Below are 25,746 nucleotides of genomic sequence, written 5' to 3' on the forward strand. Positions count from 1 at the left end.
AGATACATGGTTGTAATGATTAGTCTTGAAATACAGCTGCATGTGTGTGGTTGATTAGTTATGTAATAAAGCTACATGTGTGTGGTTGATTAGTTATGTAATAAAGCTACATGTGTGTGGTTGATTAGTTATGTAATAAAGCTACATGTGTGTGGTTGATTAGTCATGTAATAAAGCTACGTGTGTGGTTATTTAGTTATGTAATAAAGCTATATGTTTGTGGTTGATTAGTTATGTAATAATGCTACATGTTTGTGGTTGATTAGTTATGTAATAAAGCTACATGTGTGTGGTTGATTAGTTATGTAATAATGCTATATGTTTGTCATTGATTAGTTATGTAATAAAGCTACATGTTTGTGGTTGATTAGGTATGTAATAAAGCTACATGTGTGTGGTTGATTAGTTATGTAATAAAGATACATGGTTGTAATGATTAGTCTTGAAATACAGCTGCATGTGTGTGGTTGATTAGTTATGTAATAAAGCTACATGTGTGTGGTTGATTAGTTATGTAATAAAGCTACATGTTTGTGGTTGATTAGTTATGTAATAAAGCTACATGTTTGTGGTTGATTAATTATGTAATAAAGCTACATGTGTGTGGTTGATTAGTTATGTAATAAAGCTACATGTTTGTGGTTGGTTGATTAGTTATGTAATAAAGCTTCATGTTTGTGGTTTAGTTATATAATAATGCTATATGTTTGTGGTTGATTAGTTATGTAATAAAGCTACATGTTTGTGGTTGATTAGTCATGTAATAAAGCTACATGTTTGTGGTTGATTAGCTATGTAATAAAGCTACATGTTTGTGGTTGATTAGTTATGTAATAAAGCTACATATTGTGGTTGATTTGTTAAGTAATAGAGCTACATGTTTGTGGTTGATTAGTTATGTAATAAAGCTACATATTGTGGTTGATTAGTTATGTAATAGAGCTACATGTTTGTGGTTGATTAGTTATGTAATAGAGCTACATGTTTGTGGTTGATTAGTTATGTAATAAAGCTACATGTTTGTGGTTGATTAGTTATGTAATAAAGCTACATGTTTGTAGTTGATTAGTTATGTAATAGAGCTACATGTTTGTGGTTGATTAGTTATGTAATAGAGCTACATGTTTTTGGTTGATTAGTTATGTAATAAAGCTACATGTTTGTGGTTGATTAGTTATGTAATAGAGCTACATGTTTGTGGTTGATTAGTTATGTAATAGAGCTACATGTTTTTGGTTGATTAGTTATGTAATAAAGCTACATGTGTGTGGTTGATTAGTTATGTAATAGAGCTACATGTTTGTGGTTGATTAGTTATGTAATAAAGCTACATGTGTGTTGTTGATTAGTTATGTAATAAAGATACATGGTTGTAATGATTAGTTTTGTAATAAATCTGCATGTGTGTTTTTTGATTAGTTATGTAATAAAGCTACATGTGGGTGGTTGATTAGTTATCTAATAAAGCTACATGTTTGTGGTTGATTAGTTATGTAATAAAGCTACATGTTTGTGGTTGATTAGTTATGTAATAAAGATACATGTTTGTGGTTGATTAGTTATGTAATAAAGCTACATGTGTGTGGTTGATTAGTTATGTAATAAAGCTACATGTGTGTGGTTGATTAGTTATGTAATAAAGCTTCATGTTTGTGGTTTAGTTATATAATAATGCTATATGTTTGTGGTTGATTAGTTATGTAATAAAGCTACATGTTTGTGGTTGATTAGTCATGTAATAAAGCTACATGTTTGTGGTTGATTAGCTATGTAATAAAGCTACATGTTTGTGGTTGATTAGTTATGTAATAAAGCTACATATTGTGGTTGATTTGTTAAGTAATAAAGCTACATGTTTGTGGTTGATTAGTTATGTAATAGAGCTACATGTTTGTGGTTGATTAGTTATGTAATAAAGCTACATGTTTGTGGTTGATTAGTTATGTAATAAAGCTACATGTTTGTAGTTGATTAGTTATGTAATAGAGCTACATGTTTGTGGTTGATTAGTTATGTAATAGAGCTACATGTTTTTGGTTGATTAGTTATGTAATAAAGCTACATGTTTGTGGTTGATTAGTTATGTAATAGAGCTACATGTTTTTGGTTGATTAGTTATGTAATAAAGCTACATGTGTGTGGTTGATTAGTTATGTAATAGAGCTACATGTTTGTGGTTGATTAGTTATGTAATAAAGCTACATGTGTGTGGTTGATTAGTTATGTAATAAAGATACATGGTTGTAATGATTAGTTTTGTAATAAATCTGCATGTGTGTTTTTTGATTAGTTATGTAATAAAGCTACATGTGTGTGGTTGATTAGTTATCTAATAAAGCTACATGTTTGTGGTTGATTAGTTATGTAATAAAGCTACATGTTTGTGGTTGATTAGTTATGTAATAAAGATACATGTTTGTGGTTGATTAGTTATGTAATAAAGCTACATGTGTGTGGTTGATTAGTTATGTAATAATGCTATATGTTTGTGGTTGATTAGTTATGTAATAAAGCTACATGTTTGTGGTTGATTAGTTATGTAATAAAGCTACATGTTTGTAGTTGATTAGTCATTTAATAAAGCTACAATGTGTGTGTGTGTATGTGTGTTGTAATGATTGATTTATTACATATTAGTTATGTAATAAAGCTACATGTGTGTGGTTGATTAGTTATGTAATAAAGCTACATGTGTGTGGTTGATTAGTTATCTAATAAAGCTACATGTGTGTGGTTGATTAGTTATGTAATAAAGCTACATGTTTGTGGTTGATTATTTATGTAATAATGCTACATGTTTGTGGTTGATTAGTTATGTAATAAAGCTACATGTTTGTAGTTGATTAGTTATGTAATAAAGCTACATGTTTGTGGTTGATTAGTTATGTAATAAAGCTACATATTGTGGTTAATTTGTTATGTAATAAAGCTACATGTTTGTGGTTGATTAGTTATGTAATAAAGCTACATGGTTGTAATGATTAGTCTTGTAATAAAGCTACATGTTTGTGGTTGATTAGTTTTGTAATAAAGCTACATGTGTGTGGTTGATTAAATATGTAATAATGCTATATGTTTGTCATTGATTAGTTATGTAATAAAGCTACATGTTTGTGGTTGATTAGGTATGTAATAAAGCTACATGTGTGTGGTTGATTAGTTATGTAATAAAGATACATGGTTGTAATGATTAGTCTTGAAATACAGCTGCATGTGTGTGGTTGATTAGTTATGTAATAAAGCTACATGTGTGTGGTTGATTAGTTATGTAATAAAGCTACATGTTTGTGGTTGATTAGTTATGTAATAAATCTACATGTGTGTGGTTGATTAGTTATGTAATAAAGCTACATGTTTGTGGTTGATTAGTTATGTAATAAAGATACATGGTTGTAATGATTAGTCTTGAAATACAGCTGCATGTGTGTGGTTGATTAGTTATGTAATAAAGCTACATGTTTGTGGTTGATTAGTTATGTAATAAAGCTACATGTTTGTGGTTGATTAATTATGTAATAAAGCTACATGTGTGTGGTTGATTAGTTATGTAATAAAGCTACTTGTTTGTGGTTGATTAGTTATGTAATAAAGCTTCATGTTTGTGGTTTAGTTATATAATAATGCTATATGTTTGTGGTTGATTAGTTATGTAATAAAGCTACATGTTTGTGGTTGATTAGTCATGTAATAAATCTACATGTGTGTGGTTGATTAGTTATCTAATAAAGCTACATGTTTGTGGTTGATTAGTTATGTAATAAAGCTACATGTTTGTGGTTGATTAGTTATGTAATAAAGATACATGTTTGTGGTTGATTAGTTATGTAATAAAGCTACATGTGTGTGGTTGATTAGTTATGTAATAATGCTATATGTTTGTGGTTGATTAGTTATGTAATAAAGCTACATGTTTGTGGTTGATTAGTTATGTAATAAAGCTACATGTTTGTAGTTGATTAGTCATTTAATAAAGCTACAATGTGTGTGTGTATATGTGTGTTGTAATGATTGATTTATTACATATTAGTTATGTAATAAAGCTACATGTGTGTGGTTGATTAGTTATGTAATAAAGCTACATGTGTGTGGTTGATTAGTTATCTAATAAAGCTACATGTGTGTGGTTGATTAGTTATGTAATAAAGCTACATGTTTGTGGTTGATTATTTATGTAACAATGCTACATGTGTGTGATTGATTAGTTATGTAATAATGCTATATGTTTGTGGTTGATTAGTTATGTAATAAAGCTACATGTTTGTAGTTGATTAGTTATGTAATAAAGCTACATGTTTGTGGTTGATTAGTTATGTAATAAAGCTACATTTTGTGGTTAATTTGTTATGTAATAAAGCTACATGTTTGTGGTTGATTAGTTATGTAATAAAGCTACATGGTTGTAATGATTAGTCTTGTAATAAAGCTACATGTTTGTGGTTGATTAGTTTTGTAATAAAGCTACATGTTTGGGGTTGATTAGTTATGTAATAAAGCTACATGTGTGTGGTTGATTAGTTATGTAATAATGCTATATGTTTGTCATTGATTAGTTATGTAATAAAGCTACATGTTTGTGGTTGATTAGGTATGTAATAAAGCTACATGTGTGTGGTTGATTAGTTATGTGATAAAGATACATGGTTGTAATGATTAGTCTTGAAATACAGCTGCATGTGTGTGGTTGATTAGTTATGTAATAAAGCTACATGTGTGTGGTTGATTAGTTATGTAATAAAGCTACATGTTTGTGGCTGATTAGTTATGTAATAAAGCTACATGTTGTGGTTGATTAATTATGTAATAAAGCTACATGTGTGTGGTTGATTAGTTATGTAATAAAGCTACATGTTTGTGGTTGATTAGGTATGTAATAAAGCTTCATGTTTGTGGTTTAGTTATATAATAATGCTATATGTTTGTGGTTAATTAGTTATGTAATAAAGCTACATGTTTGTGGTTGATTAGTCATGTAATAAAGCTACATGTTTGTGTTTGATTAGTTATGTAATAAAGCTACATGTTTGTGGTTGATTAGTTATGTAATAAAGCTACATATTGTGGTTGATTTGTTATGTAATAAAGCTACATGTTTGTGGTTGATTAGTTATGTAATAAAGCTACATGGTTGTTGTAATGATTAGTCTTGTAATAAAGCTACATGTTTGTGGTTGATTAGTTATGTAATAAAGCTACATGTTTGTGGTTGATTAGTTATGTAATAGAGCTACATGTTTGTGGTTGATTAGTTATGTAATAGAGCTACATGTTTGTGGTTGATAAGTTATGTAATAAAGCTACATATTGTGGTTGATTAGTTATGTAATAGAGCTACATGTTTGTGGTTGATTAGTTATGTAATAGAGCTACATGTTTGTGGTTGATTAGTTATGTAATAAAGCTACATATTTGTGGTTGATTAGTTATGTAATAAAGCTACATGTTTGTAGTTGATTAGTTATGTAATAGAGCTACATGTTTGTGGTTGATTAGTTATGTAATAGAGCTACATGTTTGTGGTTGATTAGTTATGTAATAAAGCTACATTTTTGTGGTTGATTAGTTATGTAATAAAGATACATGGTTGTAATGATTAGTTTTGTAATAAATCTGCATGTGTGTGGTTGATTAGTTATGTAATAAAGCTACATGTGTGTGGTTGATTAGTTATGTAATAGAGCTACATGTTTGTGGTTGATTAGTTATGTAATAAAGCTACATGTGTGTGGTTGATTAGTTATGTAATAAAGATACATGGTTGTAATGATTAGTTTTGTAATAAATCTGCATGTGTGTTTTTTGATTAGTTATGTAATAAAGCTACATGTGTGTGGTTGATTCGTTATCTAATAAAGCTACATGTTTGTGGTTGATTAGTTATGTAATAAAGCTACATGTTTGTGGTTGATTAGTTATGTAATAAAGATACATGTTTGTGGTTGATTAGTTATGTAATAAAGCTACATGTGTGTGGTTGATTAGTTATGTAATAATGCTATAAGTTTGTGATTGATTAGTTATGTAATAAAGCTACATGTTTGTGGTTGATTAGTTATGTAATAAAGCTACATGTTTGTAGTTGATTAGTCATTTAATAAAGCTACAATGTGTGTGTGTATATGAGTGTTGTAATGATTGATTTATTACATATTAGTTATGTAATAAAGCTACATGTGTGTGGTTGATTAGTTATGTAATAAAGCTACATGTGTGTGGTTGATTAGTTATCTAATAAAGCTACATGTGTGTGGTTGATTAGTTATGTAATAAAGCTACATGTTTGTGGTTGATTAGTTATGTAATAATGCTACATGTGTGTGGTTTATTAGTTATATAATAATGCTATATGTTTGTGGTTGATTAGTTATCTAATAAAGCTACATGTTTGTAGTTGATTAGTTATGTAATAAAGCTACATGTTTGTGGTTGATTAGTTATGTAATAAAGCTGCATATTGTGGTTAATTTGTTATGTAATTAAGCTACATGTTTGTGGTTGATTAGTTATGTAATAAAGCTACATGGTTGTAATGATTAGTCTTGTAATAAAGCTACATGTTTGTGATTGATTAGTTTTGTAATAAAGCTACATGTTTGGGGTTGATTAGTTATGTAATAAAGCTACATGGTTGTAATGATTAGTCTTGTAATAAAGCTACATGTTTGTGGTTGATTCGTTATGTAATAAAGCTACATGTTTGTGGTTGATTAGTTATGTAATAGAGCTACATGTTTGTGGTTGATTAGTTATGTAATAAAGCTACATGTTTGTGGTTGATTAGTTATGTAATAAAGCTACATGTTTGTGGTTGATTAGTTATGTAATAAGGCTACATGTTTGTGGTTGATTAGTTATGTAATAAAGCTACATGTTTGTGGTTGATTAGTTATGTAATAAAGCTACATATTGTGGTTGATTTATGTAATAAAGCTACATGTTTGTGGTTGATTAGTTATGTAATAAAGCTACATGGTTGTAATGATTAGTCTTGTAATAAAGCTACATGTGTGTGGTTGATTAGTTATGTAATAAAGCTACATGTGTGTGGTTGATTAGTCATGTAATAAAGCTACATGTGTGTGGTTGATTAGTCATGTAATAAAGCTACATGTGTGTGGTTGATTAGTCATGTAATAAAGCTACATGTGTGTGGTTGATTAGTCATGTAATAAAGCTACATGTGTGTGGTTGATTAGTCATGTAATAAAGCTACATGTGTGTGGTTGATTAGTCATGTAATAAAGCTACATGTGTGTGGTTGATTAGTTATGTAATAAAGCTACATGTTTGTGGTTGATTAGTTATGTAAGAAACTACATGAATAGTTTTGTTAATTTATCTTTTCTGCTGAAGCTAAACAATGGAGATTTTGTTAACACAATGACAGTGGCAACTGTGGCAAACCGTTTTATCTACAGGCTGAAGTCTAGATTGTCTCCTACAAATAAGGAAAGTGGTTGGTGTAGTTTATTCTTTGTAAAGCAACTGCAGCAAAGTGTTAGGGGCCAATTTAACATGCTGCTCCTTAACTTATCTGCCACTTCTGGGGCAGACTAGAAATGCTTGTGCAATGTTAAATGCTGACAGTGCATGCTGTCTGCATTTAGCGGTATCAGTGGATACGATCCGCTACAACGTATTATGTCCGCCCGCATCATAATAAATCTGCTCTAATAATCTAATTAGGGTTCTGTATGTAGCAGAGTTAGCCTTCATAAATAAGCAGGGGCATTTGAAGTTCTGAGAATTAGAAAGTGCTTCATTTTAAGAGCTATTACATGAAAAGAAGATAAATAAATAAATAAATAATAATAAATATATGGCAAAGTTTTTTATTATTCATAACTATATACAAACCTTAAGGTGTTTACTGTCCCTTTAATGTTAATAAAATCTTAGCTCTATAATTTGCTTGTAGATGAAAGAAGAAAAACAAATAGCTATAATGTATATCATAATGTTTTATTTGGTTTTATTTCAGGAACCGTATGGGAAACATGAGCCAAAACACATGGTATGTTCTTGACTCTAAATGCCATAAACCGTATATTTCTGTGAATAAAAATACTTTTAAATACTCTAGACAGGGGAGGAACTACCATTGGTGCAGAAGGTGTAATTGCACCAGGGCCCAAGTGCTGGAGGGGCCCTTAGACATGTGCAGAATGTGTACAAACTAATGCATGGGGAGCCTTTTATTAGAGCAGGTTGCAAATACATCTATCATCTATTTCTGTCTATTTATTTTTCTATCTATCCTCAAAATCATTATACAGAAAAGCCTGTATATTACTATTTCTTACTACTGAGTTACCTTTGGGGGCCAAACATTTTTTGCACCAGGGCCCTCTGTTAAGTAGGTCCGCTACTGACTCTAGAAGAATAAATATAATCAATCCATTGTAAATGCTTAAAGAGACATACCCCTTATTAAGTGCTTTGTGTTGTTCTTATATGGAAAGCTGTGCTGCACCTTACCTCCTGCGCATTCACATTTGTGTCGACTAACAATGCATGCACAGTAACCCATGCATGATAATCAGTGTTTGTCACAATATGTATAGCTTGTATAATGCAGGTTCTCATTGCTTTTATCTCTACAAGTTTTTGAGAACTTAGATATAATCTGTTGTGATGCAATGAATCTCAGTTATATTAGTGAACAAGTTGCTTTAGTTTTAATTAACAACCCCAATGAGAAGATGTAGCTAAGAGTGATGATAACGTTCTAAGCCTTTTAGTTGCTTGTACTTTCAGATTGATGCATATAGTGATGTCAATTTCCAAGGGAACTGTCAGAGTTTCACAAATGAGGTTTCAGAGTTCCAGTCATTCTTGCCCCAATCTTTTAAAGTTTTAAGAGGGTGGTAAGTATAATACTTGTAAATCTGTGATTTGTACCACTAGTTGTTCAGAGAGAATGATATGTGTGTATGTGTATGTATGCATGTTTTTATATATATATATATATATATATATATATATATATATATATATATATATATATATATATATATATATATATATAGATATAGATATATACACTCACCAGCCACTTTATTAGGTACAAATTGCTAGTACCAGGTTGGACCCCCTTTTGCTCTCAGAACTGCCTTAATTCTTCATGGCATAGATTCAACATTCCTCAGCGATTTTGGTCCATAGTGACATGATAGCATCACGCAGTTGCTGCAAATTTGTCTGCTGCACATTAATGATGCGACTCTCCCATTCTACCACATCCCAAAGGTGTTCTATTGAATTGAAATCTGGTGACTGTGGATGCCATTGGAGTACAGTGAACTCATTGTCATTGAGCTTTGTGACATGGTGCATTATCCTGCTGGAAGTAGCCATCAGAAGATGGGTACACTGTAGTCATAAAGGGATGGACATGGTGAGCAACAATACTCAGCTAGGCCGTGGCATTGAAAACTATGCTTAGTTGGTACTAAGGGGCCCAAAGAGTGCTAAGAAAATATACCCACAACATTACATCACCACCACCACCAGCCTGAACTTTTGATATAAGGCAGAATGGATCCAGGCTTTCATGTTGTTTACGCCAAATTCTGACCCTACCATTTGAATTTCGCAGCTGAAATCGAGACTCATCAGACCAGGCAACGTTTTTCCAAACTTCTATTGTCCAATTTTGGTGAGCCTGTGCGAATTTTGGCCTCAGTTTCCTGTTCTTAGCTGACAGGAGTGGCATCCAGTGTAGTCTTCTGCTGCTGTAACCCATCTGATTCAAGGTTCGACGTGTTGTGTTTTCTGCATACCTTGGTTGTAACGAGTGGTTATTTGAGTTACTGTTGCCTTTCTATCATCTCAAACCAGTCTGCCTATTCTCTTCTGAAATCAACAAGGCATTGCCGTGCACTCATCTGCCACTCACTGGATATTTTCTCTTTTTCTGACCATTCTCTGTAAACCCTAGAGATGGTTGTGCGTGAAAATCCCAGTAGATCAGCAGTTTTTTAAATACTCAGACCAGCCCGTCTGGCACCAACAACCATGCTACGTTCAAAGTCACTTAAAGGGACAGTCAACCATAGAATTGTTATTGTTTTAAAAGATAGATAATCCCTTTATTACTCATTTCGCAGTTTTGCATAACCAACACACTTATATTAATGTACTTTTTACCTTTGTGATTACCTTGTATCTAGGAACCTTCTGATTCCATGACTGTGACTGTTTATAATCTATTGTCTTAAATTTAGCATTGTATTGTGCTAGATCTTAAATAACTTTCTGTGCCTGAACACAGTGTTATCTATATAGCCCACGTGTACTTTCTGTCTCTTTGTGTTGAAAAGAGATTTAAAAAGCATGCGATAAGAGGCAGCCCTCAAAGGCTTAGAAATTAGCATATGAGCCTGCCTATGTTTAGTTTAAACTAAGAATACCAAGAGAAAAAAGCAAACTTGATGATAAAAGTACATTGGAAAGTCGATTAAAATTAAAAGTCCTATCTGAATAATGAAAGTTTAATTTATACTAGACTGTCCCTTTAAATCACCTTTCTTCACTAGCAGAGAAAGGAAATAGGGAAGACCAAACTAATTATGGGATAGGTAATTTATAGAAAAGAAACACAATCTGACATTTGAGGCTGATGATAGCAGGGACACTGAAACGACCTACAAACAGTTGGTGGAGGGCCCCTCTCCTGGATCCATTGATAGAGGAGGGACGTGACAGACAAGTTGGTTGAAGTTTTAAGGTAAAGTTGGTTTTTTGTTAATGGGAGGTTTGAGGGGAGGGAATAAAACATGCACAGAATAAAAGTCGGGGTGGGATGGGAAGGAAGGGAAAAACGATCTTGTATGTTTCTTTTTGCTGTTCCCTTCGTCCTGGTCCCCAAATTCTGGTTGTATTTTCCGTTAAGAGATATTGCAAGTCGCACAAACTGTATTGAAATAGTAAGGTTTGTATCTCTAAATGAATTGATGGAATTTGATATACTATCTCCACAACAAGACATTAAATAAGGGACATTCGACCTATATCAAAGGTCATGGGAGGAGATATGCTACAAACTAAGGGAACATGTGACCTGTAACTTTATATTTTGTGTGACAATAAAAACCGTTTCAACTAAATCACCTTTCTTCCTAATTCTGATGCTCGGTTTGAACTTCAGCAAGTCGTCTTCACCACGTCTAGATGCCTAAATGCATTGAGTTGTTGCCATGTGATTGGCTGATTAGCAATTTTTGTTACCAAGCAATTGAACAGGTGTACCTAATAAAGTGGCCGGTATATATATATATATATATATATAATCATTGCAAAGTTCTTGTTATTTTTAATGGACCTCTTTGATTGCATTTCCAAAAATTAACAGTTCCCTAATTTAAAAATGGGTTTATTGGAGGTGCCAGGCAGTTAGAAATAAACTTTGTATATTAACGTGCCATACAGAAGATATTGTTGCTATAATGCAGGTTGCTTCCAGTAAGCATGAACCAGGTATTCACAGGCTTCTCCTTTTTGTGCCACATGGAATTAAGGTAGAGTCAACAGGGAATTAACAGGCAACAGACCAAGGTTAAAAGTAAAGAAGAAATTACAAACTCACAAAGCAATATATCTGGTGCTAGACAGGCAAACTGGGATATTTTACAACCTTCAATCTGGCTTTTTGCTAATTCCTAGGATATGGTGAGTGACGCTGCTCTTCTGTTAGTTGCACTCACCTGTGTGCAACCAAACCCATTGACAGGTTAATGTGTATAATCAGGGTATGTATTATTCAAACAGGACCTCTTGTTTACACAAGATTAGACTATTAGGTCTAATCATAACCCTATTCAAATCGTATTTAAATGCCCAATAGCCTAACTACACATGCACACATTTGTCAGTTTTTTCCTAATAAAACATCATTAATCAAACCTAGAATAAAAAAATAGTAATCTCAAAATGTTCAAAACATCCTATATATATCTATATATCTGATACAAACTGTAAATACAAAAATACCTCATATGAGTGGATGGCAGCAGATTAAAATTTACATTTTCTCTTATCTCCAAACCATCTTTGTTTAAACAAAAAGAAAAAAAAAAGCACTGGATTCTGGTAAACAAAATCAAAAAGTATATAATTTATAAACCAATGGTTATATAAACTAATGGTTGTTTTTTTAAAATAAACATTTTTATAAATGACTCTTTTAACCAGAGGTCTGTTTTGGTCACTTCACACCATTATTGATGATAACATACAGTGAGGGCTCGATTTATCAAGCCGTTTGCCCCCCTATGACTGCTGCTTCCCTGCCTTATTCCCCACCTGTTAGGTGGAGAATTTAAATCTCCCCAGTCTCATTTGAATGGGGAGATTGACAGCTCCTGCTCGCTTGTGATTGGCTATGCGCTGGCAGAGGGGCTGTGCGCTGGTAAAATAGTGCTCTTGTGCAAGGCTTAATTTCGGTAGCGGATTGCTGCCTGCCATACATATTCCCCCCTGTCCACCCTAGCTTGATAAATCAAGCCCTAAGAGTTTCTGTGTGACATAATTACAGAAGTGCAACATTTCTCATCATGTACTAGGAAGGATTGTCTAAGCTAAATTACAGCTAGCTGCGAGATAGTAAAGCATCTCAGCGCTCCTGTTTAGCATCCTTTGTCTGGGTGTGATTAGTTTGTGAGGGTTTGCCAGTTAATGCATTATTGTGTTGACCACTTTTTTGTCTTTTTGATTACTTTTACTTCAATAAAGCTAGTGTGAAATTTTTTACCAAATGTACCTAGGAAAATATAGTTTTATAACATTGGATTGGAATAATTTTGCATGATTTTGAAGCCTAGTTGCTTTTTGTACTCTCAAAGAGTTCTTTATTGTTTTAAATCACTGCTATCTACATTTTTAGCTGACCAGGTTTTTTTTTCAGTCTAGTTCTGAGTTTGTAGCTCTTTCTATTTAGAAAGCGAGAGCCATGCAAAACACAACTTATGGTGAATGGGCAAATTGTCCTTAAATTGGCAGTAAGTTTGCTTTGTTGAAATAATTTGTCCCTCTTGAATTTAATGTATTTGTATTCTACAGCTGGCTCCTGTGCTACAAAGGAGAGTCTTCCGAGAATCTGTGTGTGTTAGAAGAGGGAATCTATCCAGACATGGTCTCGTGTGGCTGTCCTGCAGCTGTGATCAAGTATATCAAGCCAATAGATTATGTAAGAAATTGGAACCATTTAAAATTTGTAATGTAATCATTTTTAATGAAGAATAACACAGACACATTAGATGAGACATATTAATGATACATACAACTCCGTCCTACAGGGACATATGTGTGGCATTTGAAATGCATATCAGTTATTTGCAATTTCCTTTGGACTCTCACATTTCATCTTATGTTTGGAAATCTGGTTCTTAGAAAACTTTTCTGATTTTTGTGTGTGCATGCACCCCCTGCTGATGCTGTCATACGTTGAGTGCATACGCATTCTCTTCATGTGCATGCTCTCTGTGCTGTGGGCGTCACGCTTCATCACCTCCAGCACTTGGAACAGGTTTGGAAGGAGAATGTGTGTCCACATGACCTATGGAAGTATCTCATAAACAAGATCTTACACATTTAACCCTTTAAGGACACAGCTTTCAGTTTGCTCAATTGTTTTATGACGGAAAAATTCTGTCATATGTCCTTAAGAGGTTAAAAGTGCAATTGTTTTTTCTCATTCACTAGCATTTACCCCTCTACAATATCTTTACCATGTGAATTGTATGAATCTGTAAATTAATATATATTAATATTTAGTTGTAGAGTGGGGATTATAAATTAATTTGGATCTGTTTAAAAATGTTTAATAAATTGGTGCTAACCCCTTTCTTTCTGATACTGTACATGGGTGAGCTACCATGCACCATATGTCTGTGCAGGAATGGGACAGGGTAGCACATGCCCTTTTATTCTGGAAACAAAAACATTAAACAATTTCTCATTTGACAAAACAAACTGTATTATTAATTTTAAAATGCTTTTTAGACATTAAGCTGCAGCTTGCCATGTGCGTTTAGTGTCCCATTAAAGGAATAGTATAGTAAAAATCAAACTGTCACGATTCAGATAGAGCAGGCAATTTTAAGCAACTTTCTAATTTACTCCTATTATCAATTTTTCTTCGTTCTCTTGGTATTTTTATTTAAATGTAAGCTTACAAGCCAGCCCATTTTTGGTTTAGCAGTTAGCACCTGGGTAGCGCTACATTTAGACACCAATCAGAAAGTGCTACCCAGGTGCTGAACCAAAAATGGTCTGGCTCCTATGCCTACATTCTTGCTTTTTCAAATAAAGATACCAAGAGAACAAAGAAAATTGATAATCAGAGTAAATTAGAAAGTTGCTTAAAATTCTATGCTCTATCTGAATCATGCAAGTTTAATTTTTACTAGACTATTCCTTTAAGTTTTTTAATACACAGCTATTTTCATGTTTAAACGATGTTCTTTTACATGTATGAAATAAGTATTTACTGATGCTAATGTGTTATTATCACATTATAAGTTAAAGGGACAGTCCAGTCAGAAGTAAATCATGATTCATATAGGTAGGGCATACAATTTTAAACTACTTTCCAATTTACTTTTATCATTGTTTGCTTTGTTCTCTTGGTATTCTTTGTTGATTGCTAATTTCTAAGCCCTTGAAGGCCGCTTCTTATCACAGTGTGATTTTTCACAGTTGGGCTTACATTTGCATGCAAACATTTTACTTTCAGCTTGTAATACGAGCGCAACACGAAGCGCACAAAAAGCTTCGGTCTAGCAGAGTTATCGCACTAGAGTATGAGCACATGCTTTCTATTAAATTTGCATAATAGTAGTCTTCAAAAATGAAACAATTCAAGTTCTCATTTTGAACCGTTGTGTGTTTGAGTGAAAGTGCATACTTTCGATGGCAGTCTTTTGAATTTAAAGGGACAGTAAAGTCATAATTAGACATTCATGATTTAGACAGAGCATACAATTTTAAACAACTTTCCAATATACTTCTATTATTCAATTTGCTTCCTTCTTTTGTTATCCTTTGCTGAAACATTTATCTAGGAAATCTCAGGAGCAGCAAAGAACCTAGGTTCTAGCTGCTGACTGGTAACTTCATATATATTCCGATTGTCATTGGCTCACCCATGCTGCTCCTTCAACAAATGATACCAAGAGAATGAAGAAAAAATGATTATAGAAGTAAACTGGAAATTTGTTTAAAATGGTATGTTCTACCTAAATCATGAAAGAAAAATGTGGGGTTTCATGTCTCTTTAAATTAGTATTTCAATAGCTGTACAGCATAATGAAGCCACTGTAATATGCTTTAGTAAATGTAAAATAACATATAGTGTCAGTCACTGTATTTGTAAGGCACTTCTCATCTTTAAAAAACACATTGATTGCAGTTTTATTTCTTTATTCCATAACAAGGAGAAGGAATAATATTGCTTAAGGGATCCAATACACTGTTTTTATTTGGTCTCTATATTCATTTTTTTTCTTACAGGACAGCTATAAAGTGTTCAAGTTGTTCACTAAACATGTTTACTCTAAATGTTAAAGGGATGTTAAACAGTCTATGTCATTGTTGTAATAAAAAATTAGCTAAGCCGTGGGTTATACTTATAGAAATAATTGCAATATGTATTATTCATTATTTTAAATGGATTTTCTCATTTATTTCCTTTTTTTAACTTCATTGGTGCACTGTGAATTACTTCCTGTTGCAGCCCTACAAGGTGGCTGTGGTCTCTACAGGAAGGCTAATTTAGCTTGATGTCATACATCGTCTAGAGTAACTTGAGCTGGTTTACTATACCGATAATGCTAGAGAGACAGTAAGTCTGTTTTGCTCATGCTCAGTAGAGGCAGAATGCAACTTACGTTCAAAAGATTTCTGCTCTCTTATCTCCTTAAGGGCAGGGGGTACAGTAAGAATTTCTAACTGCTCATTTTGCAAGAAAGCAACTAAATTGTTTGCTGTTTTTAACATAATCTGTTTCTTTTTATGTTTACTTTGATTTAACATATTTATTTTTACTAAAGGAGCACTGTGTACTATCCATTTACATGTTAACTTGCATGCTAGTTATCTGAGGGTACATATCAATGAAAATGATTTTGGCATTTCTCTTAGGTCTTTGCTGAACCATCCATCAGTTTGTTTGCGTTGGACTCATGTGAGGGAAGAGAGTTGAATTTTGAAGAAGCTGTAAATTCTGTCCTCAGCAAGGATCTTCACTTTTATACCCAGTCTGTGTGGATACGAAGTGGACTGTGAGTATGATCATGATGTTTCTAATGAATGGTGGGAGCTAACTAGGTAATAGGTCCAATGAACACAAACTCGCTGGCCTGGAGGGAAATGAGGCCTAATCTTTTAGACATTATATTGTAATCTAGGTGTGTCTCACTCACATCCAAAGCTAAAAATAGCTTTTATAAAATTCTGTGAAGTGGCCTTGCAGTACTGACAAGACCTTTTAGATCATCTTGCCTGAGTGAAAAACTTTAGATTATTGGGCCTATAGATTTCCAAACCATTGTCTTGTACATGGAAATTAACTACCCTGTTTTTAGTGGGGCCACTTTTCTGTCTGTTCATTTCATTGCTAGTGTTTTGCCATTTTTTCTTTATGAAATCCAGTTAATTAGGAAAACGTTTAAAGGGTTATTAAACCCAATTTTCAAATGTCATGATTCAGGTAGAGCATGTAATTTTAAGCAACTTTCTAATTTACTCCTACTATCAATTTTTCTTTGTTCTCTTGGTATCTTTATTTGAAAAAGCAGGAATGTAAAGCTTAGGAGATGGCCAATTTCAGCACCCTGGCTAGCGCTTGCTGATTGGTGGCTACATTTAGCCACCAATAAGCAAGTGCGCCGACTCCTAAGCATACATTCTTGCTTTTCAAATAAAGGTACCAAGAAAAGGAAGAAAATTAAAAATAGGAGTAAATTAGAAAGTTTCTTAAAATTGCTGCTCTATCTGAATCATGAAAGATTAATTTTGACTTTAGTGTCCCTTTAATATTTTAGCTTTAAAAGAGCATTAAACAGTATGAGATTGCAAATGTTTAATTAAGTGTAGTTAAAAAAAAACTTTCCAATATTATTATTAATTTTGTCCCCTTTTTCTGTAATTTTAAAATGTTTTTCAAAATTCCACTGAGTTTCTATAAATTAATGGTTGCCACCATGTTTAAACTTATTTTTACCCCTTATCTAACTCTCCGGCTGAGGACAACTTGGGACAGATATAAAGCAGACAAAAAAAAGAGACTGTGTGGTACATAGGATTATTAAAGTAATTATCTAACAGGGTTTCCACCCAGCCTTGTTTGACATTGCCTGTTTTTTTTAATCTATCCCTAATCGTTCTACGAGGAAGAGATAAAGGGTAAAATAAGTTTAAACATGGCGGGCCCATTACTTTTTAAAAACTAAAGTACTTTAATATCGCTTTAAGTTCAACTTAAAGGGACAGTATACTATAAAATAGTTTTTCCCTTAATGTGTTTCCAATTACTTTTTTTACCCGCTGGAGAGTATAAAATGTATGAAATTTGCTTTTTTAAGGCTTATTTGTGTATATGAAATAGCTGACTTTTTGAAGCCACAACCTAATAAAATGGGTTGAGCTTGTAGGTATAATCAGATCTCATTACTTTATCACATTGTGTACATATAGTTGCTTCTTTATCTTATATCTGTTCATAAACCAATCACCAATACTTGTAGAGAACAATGGAAAATTAACATTGTATTACCTTATCTCTTCTATAACCCACTGTGAGTGTAATTTCTTCTACTGCTGTGTTAATACAGCTGGGCCTCGTGGCCAAAAGATTTCAGGATGGGTGGGGACACCACAAGCTAAATAAACTAATTCAAATGCCAATATAAGGTTAATGGAAATACTTGTAAACAATTTAATACACTCCAGCAGGTAAAGTGGAGCGTTGGGAACAAATTAAAGGGGAGAACATTTTTGAGTAAACTGTCCCTTTAATGTAATATAAATTTCAACTGTGGGACCACAATTTAGAAAACCAAAAATTCCAAACTTTCAATTAAAAAATTGAGATTTGGGTGAGAGCAGTTTATTCATTTGAGAACTTACAGGGACATGAACCACACTTTTTTTTCTGTCATGATTCAGATAGGGCATGTAGGTTTAAAGAGTTTTCTAATTTACTTCTATTATCAATTTGTCTATGTTCTTTTGTATCTCTTGTTGAAAAGCATGGATGTAAGCTCAGAAGCATCCATGTCTGAAGCACTATATGGTAGCAGTTTTACAAGTCTGTTATCCATTTGCAAGAGCACTAGGTGGCAGCACTATTTCCTGCCATATAGTGCTCTAAACTCATACCTAGGTATCTCTTCAACAAAGAATAACATGGGAATGAAGCAAATTTGATAATAGAAGTAAATTGTATGCTCAGTCTGAATAACAAAAGAACATTTTTGGGTTTCATATCCCTTTAAACTTTAATATCAACATAGTATTTGCCTTAGAATTATTTTGTATTTTCTTAGATACGAATAATAGTTACAATTTAGATAGCAATACATTTCACCCAATGGCCCCTAGTTATCAAGCCGTCAACCTCAAATACGCTGGAATTCCGCAGCGTATTTGAGGCGAGGCTGATTCGCCTTAGTTATCAAGGCCTACACACCGGCAAAAGTAGAATCTGGTGACGTAAGCATCGATCCGCCGGACTCAGTCCGACACAGATCGATTCTTACGTCACTCCAGATGTTCAGAACGCAAGTTCGGCACAATCTGACTACTTTTGGGAGTTATCAAAATCCCAGCAGGTACGCTCGGCACTTTTATGGCCCAGCGTACCTGGTTTTCAAACCGCCGCCCTGGAGGTGGCGGATCCCATAGGAATCAAGGGGAGTCAGACCATAGCGAAAGTTCAAGTTCGCTGCTGCCTGACATCCCATTCATTCCTATGGGAAGTGTGTACACCTAACACCCTAACATGTACCCCGAGTCTAAGCACCCCTAATCTGCCCCCCCCTACACCGCCGCCACCTATATAACATTTTAACCCCTAAACCTCCGCTCCCGGACCCCGCCGCAACTCTAAGAAATCTGTTAACCCCTAAACCGCTGTTCCCGTCCCCCGCCGCCACCTACATAATACCTATTAAATCCTATCCTGCCCCCCTATACCGCCGCCACCCCTAATAAATGTATTAACCCCTATCCTGCCGCTCCCGGACCCCACCGCAACGAAATAAATAGTTTAACCCCTAAACCGCCGCTCCCGGACCCCGCCGCCACCTATATTAAACTTATTAACCCCTAATCTGCCCCCCCTACACCGTCGCCACCTATAATATTTTTATTAACCCCTATCCTGCCCCCCCTATACCGCCGCAACCTATAATAAAATTATTAACCCCTAAAGCTAAGTCTAACCCTAACCCTAACACCCTATGATCTTAGCAGAAGTAACTAAGATCCACTGTTATTCTCACATAGGTCTGAGGAGTGAGGTAACTTTAGAGGGAGAATGGCGTGCAGGGTATCCTGCAATAAGGTATGTGCAGTTAAGTTTTTCTAGGGATGGAATTTGCTAGAAAATGCTGCTGATACCGGATTAATGTAAGTTAAAGCCTAAATACAGTGATTTAATAGCGACTAGTATCAGGCTTGCTATCAGAGGTATATACTCTGATTAATGTGCAATATAAAACGTTTGCTGGCATGTTTAATCGTTTTTATATATGCTTTGGTGATAAAACTTATTGGGGCCTAGTTTTTTCCACATGTCTGGCTTTATTTTTGCCTAGAAACAGTTTCCTGAGACTTTCCACTGTTATAGTATAAAAGTTACAGTTGGTGCAGTTAAAATTACAAACTGTGACATTCAGCTTCCCTCAGCAGTCCCCTGCATGCTATAGGACATCTCTGAAGGGCTCAAAAGGCTTCAAAAGTAGGAGCTGTGGCAGTTGTTATGACTGTTTAAAAAACATATTTTTCGTTTTGTTAATCTGTTTTTTTGTATTAAGGGGTTAATCATCCATTTGCAAGTGGGTGCAATGCTCTGCTAACTTGTTACATACACTGTAAAAATTTCGTTAGTTTAACTGCCTTTTTTCACTGTTATTTCAAATTTTGGCAAAATTTGTTTCTCTTAAAGGCACAGTAACATTTTTTTATATTGCTTGTTAACTTGATTTAAAGTGTTTTCCAAACTTGCTAGTCTCATTGCTAGTCTGTATAAACATGTCTGACATAGAGGAAACTCCTTGTTCATTATGTTTAAAAGCCATGGTGGAACCCCATAGGAGAATGTGTACTAAATGTATTGATTTCACTTTAAACAATAAAGATCAGCTGTTATCTTTAAAAGAATTATCACCAGAGGATTCTGACGAGGGGGAAGTTATGCCGACTAACTCTCCCCACGTGTCGGACCCTTTGACTCCCGCTCAAGGGACTCACACTAAAATGGCGCCAAGTACATCAAAGACGCCCATAGCGATTACTTTGCAGGACATGGCGGCAATCATGGATAATACCCTGTCAGCGGTATTAGCCAGACTGCCTGAATTCAGAGGAAAGCGCGATAGCTCTGGGGTTAGACTAATACAGAGCGCGCAGATGTTTTAAGGCCCATGTCTGATACTGCGTCACAATATGCAGAAGCTGAGGAAGAGCTTCAGTCTGTGGGTGACGTCTCTGACTCGGGGAAACCTGATTCAGATATGTCTACTTTTAAATTTAAGCTTGAGAACCTCCGGGTGTTGCTTGGAGAGATTTTAGCTGCTCTGAATGACTGTGACACAATTGCAGTGCCAGAGAAATTGTGTAGACTGGATAAATACTACGCGGTGCCGGTGTGTACTGACGTTGTTCCAATACCTAAAAGGTTTACAGAAATTATTACTAAGGAGTGGGACAGACCCGGTGTGCCGTTTTCCCCCCTCCTATTTTTAGAAAAATGTTTCCAATAGACGCCACCACACGGGACTTATGGCAGACGGTCCCTAAGGTGGAGGGAGCAGTTTCTACTTTAGCAAAGCGTACCACTATCCCTGTCGAGGACAGTTGTGCTTTTTCAGATCCAATGGATAAAAAATTAGAAGGTTACCTTAAGAAAATGTTTATTCAGCAAGGTTTTATCCTGCAGCCCCTTGCATGCATTGCTCCTGTCACTGCTGCTGCGGCGTTCTTGTTTGAGTCTCTGGAAGAGGCCTTTCAGACAGCTACTCCATTGACTGAAATACTTGACAAGCTTAGAACACTTAAGCTAGCTAATTCTTTTGTTTCTGATGCCATTGTTCATTTGACTAAACTAACGGCTAAGAATTCTGGATTCGCTATCCAGGCGCGTAGGGCGCTATGCCTTAAATCTTGGTCAGCTGACGTGACTTCAAAGTCTAAATTACTTAACATTCCCTTCAAGGGGCAGACCCTATTCGGGCCTGGTTTGAAGGAAATTATTGCTGACATTACTGGAGGTAATTTTCGTGCCTTTCGAAACTTCAAGGCAGGTGCAGCATCAACTTCCTCTGCTACAAAACAAGAGGGAACTTTTGCGCAATCCAAGCCAGCCTGGAAATCTAACCAGGCCTGGAGCAAAGGCAAGCAGGCCAGAAAGCCTGCTGCTGCCTCTAAGACAGCATGAAGGAACGGCCCCCTATCCGGCAACGGATCTAGTAGGGGGCAGACTTTCTCTCTTCGCCCAGGCGTGGGCAAGAGATGTTCAGGATCCCTGGGCGTTGGAGATCATATCTCAGGGATATCTTCTGGACTTCAAAGCTTCCCCCCCACAAGGGAGATTTCACCTTTCGAGATTATCTGTAAACCAGATAAAGAAAGAGGCATTCTTACGCTGTGTGCAAGACCTCCTAATAATGGGAGTGATCCATCCAGTTCCACAGATGGAACAAGGACAGGGATTTTATTCAAATCTGTTTGTGGTTCCCAAAAAAGAGGGAACCTTCAGACCAATTTTGGATCGAAAGATCTTAAACAAATTCCTCAGAGTTCCATTGTTCAAAATGGAAACTATTCGGACAATCCTACCTATGATCCAGGAGGGTCAGTACATGACCACAGTGGATTTGAAGGATGCTTACCTTCACATACCGATTCACAAAGATCATCATCGGTTCCTAAGGTTTGCCTTTCTAGATAGGCATTACCAGTTTGTGGCTCTTCCCTTCGGGTTAGCTACAGTCCCAAGAATTTTTACAAAGGTTCTGGGGTCTCTTTTGGTGGTCCTAAGACCACGGGGCATAGCAGTGGCCCCTTATCTAGACGACATCCTGATACAGGCGTCAAACTTCCAAATTGCCAAATCTCATACGGACATAGTGTTGGCATTTCTGAGGTCGCATGGGTGGAAAGTGAACGAGGGAAAGAGTTCTCTATCACCCCTCACAAGGGTTTCCTTCCTAGGAACTCTGATAGATTCTGTAGAAATGAAAATGTACCTGACGTAGTCCAGGTTATCAAAGCTTCTAAATTCCTGCCGTGTTCTTCACTACATTCCGCGCCCTTCGGTGGCTCAGTGCATGGAAGTGATCGGCTTAATGGTAGCGGCGATGGACATAGTGCCATTTGCGCGCCTACATCTCAGACCGCTGCAATTATGCATGCTCAGTCAGTGGAATGGGGATTACACAGATTTGTCCCCTCTGCTAAATCTAGATCAAGAGACCAGAGATTCTCTTCTCTGGTGGCTATCTCGGGTCCATCTGTCCAAAGGTATGACCTTTCGCAGGCCAGTTTGGACAATTGTAGCAACAGATGCCAGCCTTCTAGGTTGGGGTGCAGTCTGGAATTCCCTGAAGGCTCAGGGATCGTGGACTCAGAAGGAGAAACTCCTCCCAATAAATATTCTGGAGTTAAGAGCAATAATCAATGCTCTTCTAGCTTGGCCTCAGTTAGCAACCCTGAGGTTCATCAGATTTCAGTCGGACAACATCACGACTGTGGCTTACATCAACCATCAAGGGGGGACCAGGAGCTCCCTAGCGATGTTAGAAGTCTCCAAGATAATTCGCTGGGTAGAGACTCACTCTTGCCATCTATCAGCGATCCATATCCCAGGTGTAGAGAACTGGGAGGCGGATTTTGTAAGTCGTCAGACTTTTCATCCGGGGGAGTGGGAACTCCATCCGGAGGTGTTTGCTCAATTGGTTCATCGTTGGGGCACACCAGAATTGGATCTCATGGCGTCTCACCAGAACGCCAAGCTTCCTTGTTACGGATCCAGGTCCAGGGACCCAGAAGCGACGCTGATAGATGCTCTAGCAGCACCATGGTTCTTCAACCTGGCTTATGTGTTTCCACCATTTCCTCTGCTCCCTCGACTGATTGCCAAAATCAAACAGGAGAGAGCATCGGTGATCTTGATCGCGCCTGCGTGGCCACGCAGGACCTGGTATGCAGACCTGGTGGACATGTCATCCTTTCCACCTTGGCCTCTGCCTCTGAGACAAGACCTTCTACTACAAGGTCCTTTCAATCATCCAAATCTAATTTCTCTGAGACTGACTGCCTGGAGATTGAACGCTTGATTTTATCAAGGCGTGGCTTCTCCGAGTCAGTCATTGATACCTTAATATAGGCACGAAAGCCTGTAACCAGGAAAATCTACCATAAGATATGGCGCAAATATCTTCATCGGTGTGACTCCAAGAATTACTCATGGAGTAAGGTTAGGATTCCTAGGATATTGTCCTTTCTCCAAGAGGGTTTGGATAAAGGATTATCAGCTAGTTCTTTAAAGGGACAGATTTCTGCTCTGTCTATCCTTTTGCACAAGCGTCTGGCAGAGGTTCCAGACGTCCAGGCATTTTGTCAGGCTTTGGTTAGAATTAAGCCTGTATTTAAACCTGTTGCTCCTCCATGGAGCTTAAACTTGGTTCTTAAGGTTCTTCAAGGAGTTCCGTTTGAACCCCTTCATTCCATTGATATTAAACTTTTATCTTGGAAAGTTCTGTTTTTGATGGCTATTTCCTCGGCTCGTAGAGTCTCTGAGTTATCAGCTTTACAATGTGATTCTCCTTATCTGATTTTCCATACAGATAAAGTAGTTCTGCGTACAAAACCTGGGTTTTTACCTAAGGTAGTTTCCAACAAGAATATCAATCAAGAGATTGTTGTTCCTTCATTGTGTCCTAATCCTTCTTCAAAGAAGGAACGTCTTTTACATAATTTGGACGTAGTCCGTGCTTTAAAGTTTTACTTACAAGTGACGAAAGATTTTCGTCAAACATCTTCCCTGTTTGTTGTTTACTCTGGACAGAGGAGAGGTCAAAAGGCTTCGGCAACCTCTCTTACTTTTTGGCTTCGGAGCGTAATACGCTTAGCCTATGAGACTGCTGGACAGCATCCCCCTGAAAGGATTACAGCTCATTCTACTAGAGCTGTGGCTTCCACCTGGGCCTTTAAAAATGAGGCTTCTGTTGAACAGATTTGCAAAGCGGCGACTTGGTCTTCGCTTCATACCTCTTCAAAATTTTACAAATTTGATACTTTTGCTTCTTCGGAGGCTATTTTTGGGAGAAAGCTTCTACAGGCAGTGGTCCCTTCTGTTTAAGTACCTGCCTTGTCCCTCCCTTCATCCGTGTACTTTAGCTTTGGTATTGGTATCCCACAAGTAATGGATGATCCGTGGACTGGATACACCTAACAAGAGAAAACATAATTTATGCTTACCTGATAAATTTATTTCTCTTGTGGTGTATCCAGTCCACGGCCCGCCCTGTCCTTTTAAGGCAGGTCTAAATTTTAAACTACAGTCACCACTGCACCCTATGGTTTCTCCTTTCTCGGCTAGTTTCGGTCGAATGACTGGATATGGCAGTTAGGGGAGGAGCTATATAGCAGCTCTGCTGTGGGTGATCCTCTTGCAACTTCCTGTTGGGAAGGAGAATATCCCACAAGTAATGGATGATCCGTGGACTGGATACACCACAAGAGAAATAAATTTATCAGGTAAGCATAAATTATGTTTTTAACTAGGTAGAATAGCTATTAAATAGTTATGAACTATTTAATAGATACCTTGCTAAAATAAAGATAAATTAACCTGTAAAATAAAAACTAACCTAAGTTACAATTACACCTAACACTACACTATCATTAAATAAATGAATCCTATTTAAAACTAAATACTTACCTGTAAAATAAACCCTAAGATAGCTACAATGTAATTAATAATTACATTGTAGCTATTTTAGGATTTATATTTATTTTACAGGTAACTTTGTATTTATTTTAACTAGGTACAATAGCTATTAAATAGTTATTAACTATTTAATAACTACCTAGCTAAAAGAAATACAAAATTACAAGTAAAATAAATCCTAACCTAAGTTACAATTAAACCTAACACTGCACTATCATTAAATAAATTAAATACAAATACCTACAAATAAATACAAATAAATACACTAACTAAAGTACAAAAAATAAAAAAAGAACTAAGTTACAAAAAATAAAAAAATAATTTACAAACATTATAAAAATATTACAACAATTTTAAGCTAATTACACCTACTCTAAGCCCCCTAATAAAATAACAAAGCCCCCTAAAATAAAAAAATTCCCTACCCTATTCTACATTTAAAAGATACCAGCTCTATTACCTTACCAGCCCTTAAAAGGGCCTTTAGCGGGGCATGCCCCAAAGAAATCAGCTCTTTTGCCTGTAAAATAAAAATACAACCCACCCAAACCCCCCTTAAAAAAACCTAACACTAC

The 25,746-nt window shown here is 35.7% G+C and overlaps 1 protein-coding gene across 1 annotated transcript in view; it reads left to right on the forward strand.

The window, feature by feature from the left end:
- CRYBG3 (crystallin beta-gamma domain containing 3) overlaps positions 1-25,746 on the forward strand; it is a 362,092-nt gene that overhangs the window by 291,901 nt on the left and 44,445 nt on the right. Inside the window, exons 15-18 of the mRNA XM_053706046.1 lie at positions 7,979-8,011; positions 8,755-8,864; positions 13,057-13,183; positions 16,138-16,277. Coding sequence (XP_053562021.1) covers positions 7,979-8,011; positions 8,755-8,864; positions 13,057-13,183; positions 16,138-16,277 — 410 coding nt within the window. The remainder of the gene's footprint in view (positions 1-7,978; positions 8,012-8,754; positions 8,865-13,056; positions 13,184-16,137; positions 16,278-25,746) is intronic.

The sequence above is a fragment of the Bombina bombina genome, chromosome 3 (genome assembly GCF_027579735.1).
Source record: "Bombina bombina isolate aBomBom1 chromosome 3, aBomBom1.pri, whole genome shotgun sequence".
Lineage (NCBI taxonomy): Eukaryota > Metazoa > Chordata > Amphibia > Anura > Bombinatoridae > Bombina > Bombina bombina.